The 13544-nt window shown below is 35.3% G+C and overlaps 1 protein-coding gene across 1 annotated transcript in view; it reads left to right on the plus strand.

Moving 5' to 3' along the window:
• The window catches only part of DNAH7 (dynein axonemal heavy chain 7), a 265553-nt gene that overhangs the window by 153400 nt on the left and 98609 nt on the right, over nt 1–13544 (plus strand). Inside the window, exon 42 of the mRNA XM_027866000.1 lies at nt 12646–12809. Within this exon, the coding sequence (XP_027721801.1) occupies nt 12646–12809 (164 nt within the window). The remainder of the gene's footprint in view (nt 1–12645; nt 12810–13544) is intronic.

A 13544-nucleotide genomic window follows, 5' to 3' on the forward strand; every position in this document is an offset into this window, starting at 1 on the left:
TTTGAGTCCGATGATGCAAATCCAAATAACAGAGCATCTAAACAAAAAATAAATAAATAATTTTAAAATATTATCTTCTTTAAGTATGATGAATAAATTCATGCTTCTACAATATTTGACAGTACAAAAATATTTCAGAACCTGTATATAACAATATATGCTGTAGCCTTTGTCAGTATTGAAGACTTGTGAAAAGTCATTGAAAGATTGCATCACTATCCATCTGGTACATACTGTAGAAATCTTGACCATATTACTCAGCTGAAGACAACCAAAAAAGCAAAATGCAGAATGAAAGCCTAAAGATTAAGGTAATATAAGGAATAAAAGGAGCTCAAAGAGCAAAATAAACAGTTCAACATCGATAAAAAACTACACTAGAGAGACTTGAAAAATAAAAGAACTAGAAGAGAAATATAAAGGAGAGTGTAGAATATTTCAGGTCATTTAAATTGTTGAAAGAAGTTCAACATAACAAAAATCTAAGTTGGAGCAGAGGAAAATGGAATTTGTATATCATCAATGTATTGGACAATGATGATACCTCAAGGAAGATGCCTGAACCTCTAGTTTCTCTGAAAAACAGGAAAAGCAGTAGATCTGCATAAGTTCTATAAATATTGGCTCAAGCATTTCACAGTGATGTGTTAATTACTAGCAAAGCATTTTACCAGATTCCTTTTGGATGCGAGCCTTACCCCAGATTTCTTAACAAAAGACATTACATTTATGAAGTATATTTTAAACAAAGAATTGTGTTTTTTAAACTGTGTCTTAACAGAAGGTATTTATTACCAAAAGATGAGAACTCTAGTGAACCCTTCAAACATTGACTACTTACATGTTTATGTACTTTATATAAAATATGACTTATATTGCTCAAAAATATATAAACACTTAAAAGAAAAAAAAATATTGGCTGAGAAGTGAAGATGGTGTGCCAAAATGCCCCCAGAAGCTTGAAGAGCAATTCCTATTGCTTTAGTTATTATTGAACAAGTCATGGTCGTATGTAAGCGATATATAAAAGTCTGTAACACTTAACACCATCTTTATTGATTATGTCAAAGCCTTTGACTCAGTCAGGCTTTATCACATACTGCAAATATATAAAATGAATATAAGCATGCTAAGAATACTAGAATATTTGATGTCCACATGGAAAACAATTGCTATTTAAAACACACTCCAAACTCAGTAAGATCAAGAACAGTTGATATAAAACATCACAAATTCTAGGAAAACCTTTTGAGTCTCCTATGATTCTGCTATCCTTCAACCCATTGTCATCACTCCTGAAAAGAACTGAATATGGCTTTTGGTGCAATAGGAGGTTATATTATATCATAATATGAATCACATTATAATATCAAGTTATGTACCTCCACAGAAAAACTCATTAAATAGCTATTTGATCTTATGGAAATTTCTACATATGATATAAACATATCATTTGGACCCTATGTATAAAACTATTCATTTGTGCCAAGAAAGGATAGAAACTGAAGACTTTAAGCTTGGATCCAGAGATCAGGCTGAAATAGTGGTTGAAGGTGATACTTAAAAATGGTTGGGTCAAGAAAAATCAAATATTACTCTGTCTAGAAGAAAGCCATATAGCACAACATTTAGTGTTAAGAAACAGACTGACATCCCAAAGTCAAATTAATAGAAAGAATTCATTTGATCATTAATACTATGTAATTCCAGGCTCAATGTATGCTTTTGGCATGGTAAGATGGACAACAATGAATATAAATGTCCAAATAAAAACCCATACAATGTTAATTAAACATAGGGATCATCACCCCAAGCCAACTAAAGAAAGATTAATATTTCCTCATCAAAAAGAAAAGGAATTAAAAAAGAAGATTGATAAATATTCTCAGTGCATGTGATCAGAAGGTTAAAAATAGAAATACTTTTGGAACAAAAATACCTGTAATAGTGTAATGTGTATAGTTAGTAATAGTGAAAGATAAACTCAGAATTACTCCATTAAACTTGTTGGATATAATCAAAATTGGTTTATTTCTAAGTAGAGCCTATGAAGCACCCAAGATCCAAGATCTAATTTACCCAAGTCAGTTAAAGGCTTTATTTCATCTATAGTTATAAGTCAAAACAGGGAGAAGAATAAATTAGCACATAGAAAATGACATCTTTATGGAGCAAGTAGGCTACTAAGTATGTGCCATTTTTCACAGATACTTATAGAGTACATGCTACATCCTCATCAATTCAGCCATTGTCAACAAAGAAATGTTCAACAGATATGTAAGTCATGCAAATTTGTATGTAGAAACACAGACTTCTGATAGCAATTCAGGATAAGGTCATTGCCACTATAAATTACAGAAAGGTTATCCTTAAGGAGTCCAGACTTATTGACTGATGCAGATTATGTGATGAAACAATGGAAACTGTATCATTATAGGTTTAAAAACATAGCATCTCCTAAATTCCTAGGAAGACATGATTAGACAGCTATAATTATACCCCAGAAGCTCATTATTCTCATATAAATCAAAAACAAAAAAACAAACAACAACAACAACAAAAAAAAAAACAGCCAAAAACCCAAACCCTGGGGCAGCTAGGTGGCTCAGTGGATAGAGTACCGACCCTGGAGTCAGGAGGACCTGAGTTCAAATCCGGCCTCAGACACATAACACTTACTAGCTGTGTCATTTGACCCCAATTGCCTCACCAAAAACAAAAAAGAAAAAGCCTAAACCCATAGTAACTTTAGACTTCACACAAAGTTCAAAATATCCTTGAGAATTCAACAAATAAACATTCCTTAAGTGTCCTTATAAGTGTCCTTAATAGAGAGATCTGTTATCTACAATCACTAGGACATATTACTGAAGCATAAGAAATTAAAAATAATATTTTTCATGGCTATTACCATGCCAAATACTTTCAAATTACATGGAATTAAAAGTTTTTTTAATATAGAAATATATGACAAGAGAAATTAAAACTATATGGAAATAGGATAAAATATATATCACTCCATCTTCCTGTTTTGCTTCTGCAATTATTTAAAAAGTGCTTTAAGTGAGTCTAGAGATAAGATTATATTCTATCACTTATTACTCATGTACAAAAAAGCAGTTATTTTATCCACCAGTGTAAGACTTCATAAAATATTAAATATGAAAGAATAATAGCAAGATAGTGATTTAAAGTTAAGGCAAGTCATTTAACCTCTGCCTCAGTTTCCTCATCTGTGAAATGGGGATAATTATAACACCTACTTCCCAGGGTTGTTGTGAGGATCAAATAAGATAATTATTGTAAAGTACACAGTACAGTGCCTAGCACACAGTAAGCACTATATAAATGATCACTATCGTAATGCAGGGAGGACTGGCCTCATAGCTAAGAAAACCTGGGTTTAAGTTCCAGAGTTTCAGGTTGAACATCATATGCCTGTCTGCATTAGTAGAAGGAGTTTCCTCATTGAGAGTTTCTCTTGCATTTGAAATCATAAGTCAAGCTTCAATGAATGAATGAATGAATGAATGAATGAATGAATAGGTAAATGTGTAAACAGTAGTAGTATCTCATCCTGTACCGGTAGAAGGAATATCTACATTGATGAGATCAGATCCACTGAAGCATTAAAGCTACAAAATAGCAGTATTACTTTATTCCTCTCTTCCTCAGCTTTGAAGGCGATCTAAAATAAATTTTCTTTATAAATTGCAAACCCATCTGCTGATTTTCCCTTTATAATTCTAGGAAACATGTTTTTAGATAAAAGGTTCTGCCTACCAAATTAAAATGTCACAATCTGGTAGTCTCTAGGAGACTGTATGTGGGTGCTGACTTTAAAAGCCTAGTAATTTTAGCTGAAAAATAACCATTTCTGATATTTTAATTTAGAAAAAAAAATTCCCTGTAACAAGAACTCTGTGCTCACCCTTTTGTCTTGTGCACATTTGAGAAGTTATTGAGCTTAATTCTGTAGTAAAGTAAACCAGCATACTTTCAGCATATCAGGCACTTGGAGTTAAGTGCAAACACTTTTAATTCATAAGAAAATCATTTGTTCTAGTTTCCTCCTCAAACTCCTGATTCCTCAGTGTGGCTTGGTGACCTTCAAGAGTTATGCCAGTGGAGCACAAACTCTAGCAAGTTCTACCATGTTAGAAAGGGATTGAGTATGAAACCTGAAAACAGTGTGAGTTCTGTTTCTGAGAACCAGCCTAGAGAGGCTCATCACTAGTAAGCTGGCCACTAGGCGATGGATTCTTGGGCTAATTCTAAATGGGAGATCCCTGCCCAATGACCAATGGATGGATGTACAACTGAAGGAACTGAATTGGATCAGTCTTGTCATTTTCATTATAACCATACTATAAGATAGAAGGATGTTGTATCTAAGTAGAAGGATGGCTCACAACTTCTCTTTTGAGGACAAATAAAGGAATTGACAGAGTTGGTTTTATGGTGTGGCCAAAGGTAACAAGACCATTTAATGGGGTATTTTTTCATCTTGTTTTGCAATGTTCATAATAAATATTTGCGAAAAAAGTCTACCTTGAAAATAATTCCTGCTTATTCATCAGTATCTATTGCTTATGATGAAGAGGTAAAGAAATTGTAAAAAGAACTTGATAAAACCATCCAATTTCAACATAAGGATGATACTCAGTGACTTTAACACAAGGGTTAGAATAAGTGAGAATGCAAAAATGTTGGAAAATATGGATCAAGAATAAGGAATGAAAGAGTCAAAAGACTGCCTAAGTTAAATCCAATTCACTCACAAGTCAAGACATCACCCTGTGATGTCATTGGTCCTCTTCGAAAATGGATGAACAACAACAATACAGAATTCTCACACTTCTGCATCAATAATTCTTTCTTTGAGAAAAAAAATCAGGAGGAGTTGGATATAATGAGTCATAAATAACATCACAAAAAAGAAAATTGATTATATCTTAACAGACAGAAAATGACTTATTACGGAAATGTAGGAGTCATTCCTGAACCAAATATCTGTGTACAAGTAGACTACCAACTTGTTAGAGCAAAGGTCAAAAGTAGTACAAAGCTAGAAGAAAAAATGAGCACGAGAAAAAGATATGCACTTAAAACAACTACAATCTGATCTATTTAAACAAGTTGTTGATAAAAATGCTAGATAGAGGGGGCTTGAAACCAAAAGACCTTGCTCTAAATCTTGCTCTGCCCCTTACCACCCATGTGACCTTGAACAAGTCACTTAACCCCTCTGGGCTTCATTTTCTCATCTGTAAATAATAGTGTTAGACTATGTGGCTTCTAAGGTCTTTTCCAGCTTTAAATAAATGATCTTTTGATCCTGTGAAGAAATGACAGAAACTGATGACAATAATTTCAGGCAGAAGTTCAACTAATGTAAATTGATTACCACGATGAAAGCAAAAGAGCCTAAAAAGTGCTTTAGTCGGCAATGATTTGACTTTACTTGCCAATGAGTAAAATATGATAGCCAAGCACAACATTGGTTAAGAATATAAACTCATTGGTAAAATCTTACAGAGGATTGTTGAAGATTTACAAGTTGTATCACCTCATACACCAGAAGAAAAGCAGATGGTAAAACCTTAATTTAAAGAAAGTTTATTGAGAGACCTAATAAAGCAAAGTCATGCTAACGGCATTTCAGGATGAAACCAGAAGGACTACAAACATTAAAGTTGGAAGAGATATACAAAAAAAATTAACAACAAACTCTTTTCACCCCCAAGGACGGTAGAATCATTACCCTTAGACCTTAATAGCATAGTCCCCAGATATGCTTACAGCTAAAGTAGGAAAGGCACTAAAGAGAATTAGAAAAACAATTGGTTCAGACCAAGTGTATATAGAGATCCATGGTGGAGGCCAATTAAGAGGGGTGCTGAAGGAACAATTTACAAGGTATCTGAGGGGAGGGGAGATACAAAAGGCATGGAAAATATCTCAGACTTTATTAATTTTTTAAAAGGTAACCAAGATCAGTTACTGAGGTGTATTCATACTTTTCCTCATGTATAAAAATATCATGATTTTAATCTACACGTGTATGGANCTTATTAATTTTTTAAAAGGTAACCAAGATCAGTTACTGATGTGTATTCATACTTTTCCTCATGTATAAAAATATCATGATTTTAATCTACACGTGTATGGAGGACATCTTTGATGGATGCATTAATAGGATATAGACAGGCTTCTGCAAGATGTATTCCATAGTAGACCTCATCTTTTCTATCACACAACTGACTGAAAGATATAGAGCCTCTAAAGAATTAAAATCAAATATGGCTTTGAGGGCAATGGAAAGGCACGGGGTGGGTCTGAGCGAGCTGTAATGTAATAAATGAGGGACTATGAAAAGAACCAAAATAAAGGATGCCTTCAAAGGACATGTATGTTTGGAAAAAAGATGAACTCATGTGACAAAAGTAAGGGCTAACCATTAGAGAGCCCTTGTGCTCCACTGGCATTGTTATAATGTCAGGAGAAAAGAAAGGCCTCCAGCATGTTGGATAGACCCCTGTAGTAGACTCGGACGTGGACAAGAGTCTCACACGATGAGCAGCCATGGATGGGTTATGAACAGCATTGTAGGAGGAGACATTCACATCAATACGACTCCAGATCCATTCAGTCCGCTATATTGTCCTAGTGGTCATGCATTCATTCTTTGAATGAGTCTATGTAACTGTCAAAATATCTACTTTACATCCAAAATGCAAGTTATTAATGGGTCTGGCTTTCCTAATTGGACTCAATAAAAGTTCTATACATACCATGCATTCTTTAGCTCTCTAAAATAATTGACAAGTACCCCTGGTCTTGATAGAGTCCTGACAGCTGCTTTGTTGTGCTATAGAGTGCTAAACTCTGAAAAATAATAGGGTATGTCTCTGCCAATTGCCTGACTAAATAAGTGGATTTTCACATTAAAAAAATAAAACAAATGCCAAATTCTTTGCTGTTCACTCCCCATTTTTTTTGACTGTTCACACTGCAATCATTTTCCAAGCCCCAGTCCCCATTCTGGCTCCTTGCTTTTGTACTGTTAGTACTATTTGTGCAATTAGTCTGTTGTAGGGGAGAGACAATAGTGAAGTCAGAAAGCCCTGAGAAATCTTCTGACACGCAGTGGACCTAGGGCCTGGGAAAGTCACCTAACTTCTCAATACTTCAGATGTTTTGTAAGACTACAAGGGCCTAAAGAAAAGGAGAGAAAAAAAGAAAAACCTACCACCTATAATGAGAGTCCTATTATCAGTTAACAGCATAAGTCAAATTGACAATGAAAGTCAATTTAGAATTATTCTCCAAAATGACAGGAACAGTGTTTCTTCTTTCACAATATGACTAATATGGGTATATGTTTTACATGATTACATATATATATATAATCTATATAAAATTGCTGGGGCAGCTAGGTGGCAAAGTGAATAGAGCACCAGCCTTGGAGTCAGGAGGATGTGAGCTCAAATCTGATCTCAGATCAGACACTTGACACTTACTAGCTGTGTGACCCTGGGCAAGTCACTTAACCCTAATTGCCTTGCCAAAAAAAATTTTTTTTAAATTTAAAAAAATTAATAAAATTGCTTACCACCTTAGGGAGGGGGAGGGAGAAAACTGGGAACTCAAATGTGGCATAGAAAATATGAATAAAGTAATTTTAGAAAAAGATTACAAGGGCCAGTCTGCCCACTCTGCATTGGTAGAGGAAGTTTTCTCACTAGGAGTTTCTTAAAGCAATAAAATTGCCAGCCTGGACCCCCCCCCCAATAGATCTTATCAAATAATCTCAGAATCTGGTATATATTTTCTCACTCTCCCATTCTCCAGAATCCTTCATAGATGTCTGACATTGACTCAGCAGTCATATTTGCCAATTTTTTAGATGTCTGAATATGTGGTTCTTCTGTTTATGGTTACTTTAACTCATCAAAGGTAACTAAATACTCACCTTCCTTCTCCCTGTTAGTTATTTCTGCTCTCTCTTTTCTAGTCCAAGGATGATTCTCCTTGGCAAACTCCCTCTGCCTTTTCTACATCATTGTCCCAACCACCCCGTGCAAAATTCCATTATTTTCTTCTATCAGCCTCTTTTCTCCAGTAGAACTTAAAAAGGATCCTTTTTGTTTTTAACTTTCCCTGCTAGACTCCTCTCATTCTGAACATCAGCAGTCCTGACACTGTCATCACTAGACTGTACCATATTTCTTTCTTCATCCTTCTTTGCCTTCCTTTGCTTACATATTCCATAAATGTCTTTTAGAAATCTAAGTGGATTAATGAGGTTGTTATATATTCATATTAATTTCTTTTGACATCTCCCTCTTTTCCTCCTCATCAGAATGGTTTCTCTTTGAATCTTAAGAATTTCATTTTTGAGACCTTTTGGATTTCTTCTAAGCTGAAATGACTGACTAGCAGGTTTACTTTACCTATCTCTCAGTCAAGATACTGATCATGTGTCTATACTTCTTCTCCATTTTCTGAGACTACAAAGCACAAATTAATAGGTGTGGTTCTAGTCCAACCTTCAGCAAGTGATGTAAAACCTGTAGCATCATTCCAAGTAAAGTTGCACACATTGCACTAGGAATGCCACATGTTGATTCCACTGAGATTTCTGTTCAGGCCTTGGTATTTCTGGCATGTTAATTAACTTGCAGTTAAAAGCTCAAGCTGTGGGTCTCTTTGGAGGATGGAAAAATATAGTTTGAGACTTTTTGATAACTGTCAAGTCCAATATTTGTTGGAGTAGTTTTCTTTAAAAGACTCTACCTTGGCCATAATGGATCCTAGTAAAGGGATCCACATTCAAAGAAACGCTTCTTCCAAAATACTTCAACAGCTATAGAAGCTTTTGGATTCCTAATGGGTAAATGAAACATCAGTCACCATTAGATGTGCTTTATTTCCTTCCAGAGATTAAAACTCAAGGCATATAAGTTTCAAAAAACATGCTATTGCTTATACTCTCCAAATATGTAGCATGTGTTGTTTTTTCTGGATATATCAAATAATGTCTTGAGCCTGTGGAAATTGTTTCTTTCTAGCTCTAGGGTTCTGTCTTGATCCATATGCCAAAACTTATTGTTACCTCATGGTCATAAAATAATAGGCCTTGGCTAGTATTTGTTCTTCCTGATGCCATATGTAGGATCTGTTATTGATCAGTATAGCACTTTGTTGCCCAGTTCCAACTTCTGACATTATTGTATTAGCGGCAGTGTGCCTCCTAAGGGACAGAATGTGAGTCCCTTAAATTCACTTCCTTAGGGCCTCTCGGGAAGACCTTTAGCCATTTGTTCTTGCTACCAGTCATGCAACTATAATACAACAAAACACAATGAAAACAATTGGTCAGGTATTCTGTGCCTCCAAAGTTCCAGGCAGTGTGTCAAGCTGATAGTATACAAACGCAAAAGGAAACTAGTGCCTGCCTGCAAAGAGCTTATATTCTAGTGAAGCATTCTTTCTAACATATACAAATATATAAAACATCTATAAATTAGACACAGTGTAAGCCACTAGTAGCTGAAGAGACCAGGAAAGGCCCCTGTAGATGGTGGTGCTTCAGTTGACTCTTGAAGGAGACCATAAATGGTGTATATGATAATTCTTAATCAGAAAAGTTCAACAACTAGAATATTCAGTTACTCAATTCTGCCAGGAATACTCTACAGTATAGTAGCAATTATGAAAATTTTGTGTCTGCAGTATTCCATTCAAGAACAGCTCACAAAAAAGTAAAAAGAATAAAATATTAAAGTATAAGTTTATTTCATATCTCGTGAGAGGAATAAAATATGTCTGTTTTTGACCAGGAAGATAGAGGATAGGAGTGAATTAATGGTGGTACCCTTTTGAGAGAGAAAGGAGGATGATGTGTGCTAAAATGGTTAAGGGAGAAATTGGCAAAATGGAGAATTCATAATGCATCTCCCAAAGAGAGAACCCTAAGTTATGCTTGTTTTATCACTCAACTTCATCAGTGACTGATACTACATACAGGCCTATGTCTCCTTTGCTTCCTTTTAATTCCCCACAATTTTCGGTGATAAGAAGGTCATTAAAGTCTTAATGATGAATTGATTCCCCTACCTACCTTTGCTTCTCCCTCAGGCTTCCATCTTCTCTTGATCCAAAGTAACAAAAAGAGGCTAGAACTGCCTGGGATGTAACAAATGGAAATGCAGTTCCTTAAGATGGTTTAGCTTTTTGAGACCAGATAGTTTGTAAGACCAAAGAAGCAAAGGAAAGTAGCTTTAGCAAATTTGAGAATGAGCTACAGGAAAGATCCATAGCAGGTACAGGGTACTCAGAAAAAGCTTTAATGGGTCCAGGGTCCAGGGTACTGAAGGAGTCTGGAGAAAGAGATTCTAATAGTTGACATTTATATAGTGCTTTAAGATTTGTAAGGTGCTTTCTGTGTTATCTTATTTGATCTTCATATTGATCTTAGCATAGTACCAGGCATGTAGTAGGTGCCCAATAAATGTTTATTGGATTGAAGACTGTGAGGTGGTGGGTACTATAAACCCCATTTTATACATGATGACAAGGGGATACCTTCCCCTCAGCTCATATGGGTATTCTCTGGGTCTATATCCATTCAAAATCATAACTCATGAGTCTCCACTGATGTATTTGCCTTTACTGATCATCCAAAGGAAACAATTCCTAGTAAAGGTATTTGATAATGTGTAGTAGTATAATAAGAAAAGTAGCAATAAAACATTTCTCTCATAAACCTGAGGCATACTCTGCCATAAATAGATAGATCAGTGGGAAATCTAGATACTTATAAGTAAAATGTGTGACCTCGGGAAATGTGTGGAGGGGCCCCTCATAACTCTAACAAATACACCAAAATCTTTCCCTGCCACTCATCACATTCCAGTATTATTATATACACATGACTGACAGTCTTTTCCAGATTTGGCCTTACATACAGTTGAGAAATCTGAGATTCAGAAAGTTTGTGGCTACACAGCTAGCAAGCATCAGAGACAAGATTTAAACTCTCTTTTCTTCTGATTACAAGTCCTGCACTCAGGGTTCATGGTGATATGGTGGTTGAAATTGGTTTTTTAAAATCATTAATTGAAGAACAGATGTTTTTACTTTATTCAGTAATGCCATAAATAACTATGGCAACTCTTCTAGCAAGACCGGAATTGGAAGAGGCTCATGGAGAAAGGGGGATTTAATACTTTCAGTGAATATCCTGATCCCAGGGGGCAGAAGCAGGAACTGTAGTATAGGTGGAAACTGCAAAGAGACAAAGTCACATTTCCTCTATGGCAGGGATTTTTACCTTTTTTTGTATCTTAGACCCCTTTAGATGTCTGGTGAAACCTATGGAACCCTTCTCAGAATGATGTTTTTAAATGCATAAAGTAGAACACATGGGTGCCAATTATATTTAAATACAGTTATTAGTATATTATTTAAAAAAACAAGTTAATAATAATGATCACTTATAAAGCACTTCAAGGTTTACAAAGCACTTTATAAATATCTTGTTTGATCTTCACAACTATGGGGTGTAGGTGCTATTATTATCCCCATTTTACAGATGAGAAAACTGAGGCAGAAAGCAGTTAAGTGACTTGCCCAGGGGCAGAGTTATTAAGTGTCTAAGTTGAATTTGAATTTAGGTCTTTCTGATTCCATGTCTAGTACTTTATCTACTGCACCACCCAGAAGTATAGGTATTCATGAGCCACCCAAAGGAAAAGCTTTCTAATAATAAGAGCTATTTAAAAAATAGAATAGGGCACCTAGGTGGCCCAATAGATAGAATGCAGGACCTGGAGTGAGGAAGCCTCATCTTCCTGAATTTAAATCTGGCCTTAGGCACTTACTAGCTGTGTGATCCTGGGCAAGTCACTTAACCCTGTGTGCCTCAGGTTCCTCATCTATAAAATAAACTGGAGAAGGAAATGGCAAATCACTCCAGTATCTCTGCCAAGAAAACCCCAAGTGGAATCACAAAGTCAGACATAACTCAAACGACTGAACAACAACAACAAAGTGGAATGGGATGTTTCAGGAGCCAATAGTTTCCTCTTTTGAAATTTTAAATAGAGGGAAAACTACCCTATGATAAACAGAAAAGTCAGATAAATTTCACTGATTTGTGGCTAATAAAAAAACTTTTTTTTTTGCAACTGTTTCCTTTACCAGTGACAAAGTTGAAAAAAAGAATTTACACTTACATTATAGTGTTATACTACTTAAGTTCTGAAATACATTATGCATGAGGAAATATATTTATAATTCAAAGATATTTTATGGAGAAAATGCAGTAATCTCAAGATTATATTTATAAAATGATAAGGCTTTAGAATAATGGTTGGTAATTATTTTTTCTCAGTATGCACAAGATTCTACCAACTTTAATATTAAGTGGTTTAGGCTTTACGTAAGTCCTTTAATCCTAAAAAGGAATAGAATATATTTCTTTTTTAACCCTTTTATTGTGATACAAACTAAAACATATGTTGTAATAAACTAGAAAATTATAATTTTTGAAATATTTAATCCAGAGACATATGTTATATTTAAACTGTAATTTTTCTAATATCCAAACTTTTTTGCTCTTTTTTTTGTTTCTAAAAGAACCAAACTGATGAATGGACATTGTCATGCAGAGAAAGAGACATCCCTTGCTCAGATGATTATTCTCTTACAAGCTCATTAGGAGAACCTGTGAAAATCCGAGCTTGGAACATTGCTGGCTTGCCCTCAGATTCCTTTTCCATTGATAATGGGATCATCATTATGTAAGGAAAATGTTTTCTCCTCAGGTTGACTGAAAATAGCTGCTGACTATTTGATTTGTACTTCCAATAAGATCTTGTCATAGTGCCTTATCACAATGTGAAATTTACAATGTTTTTCTAGGGCCGTGTCAGCAGAGCATAAGTTTGGTAAATCCCATCAGTTTGAAAGAATGGGTATTTCTGTCATCTAAGAATCGGAGTATCTTATTTGGACAAGACAGCTAGGTGGCATAGTGGGTAGAGTGCCAGGACTGGAGTCAGGAAGACTCATCTTTCTGAGTTCAAAGTCTGCCTCATGCACTCACTAGCTATGTGACCCTGTTAAGTCACTTAACCCAGTTTGCCTCAGTTCCTCATCTATGAAATGAGCTGAAGGAAATGGCAAAATACTCCAGTTATTTCCAAACAGGTCGTGAAGAGTTGGACACAACTGAAAAACAATTGAAGAACAAAGCCTATGTTAATCATCATAAAGGTTATTGTTAGTATTTCTGAAAAACTCATGAAAATCATGCATTTTAACCGTAGGTATTTGTTAAATTTGGCCGAGTGTGTTGACATATGCTTGGGTAGAATTCCCAGGGGAAGGGAAGGACTAAAGGGAGTGCCCCTCCAAGGGACTAAAGGTGCTGCCCCAGCACACCCACCCCATGCTTCATTTAGACTTCTGTTTATGGTGTGAAAAGAAATCGCAGATCTTTTGAAACATCGAATAAGTATATTATTTTTAACGTG

This window comes from Vombatus ursinus, unplaced genomic scaffold, assembly GCF_900497805.2.
Source record: "Vombatus ursinus unplaced genomic scaffold, bare-nosed wombat genome assembly UNPS02014779.1, whole genome shotgun sequence".
Taxonomy (NCBI): domain Eukaryota; kingdom Metazoa; phylum Chordata; class Mammalia; order Diprotodontia; family Vombatidae; genus Vombatus; species Vombatus ursinus.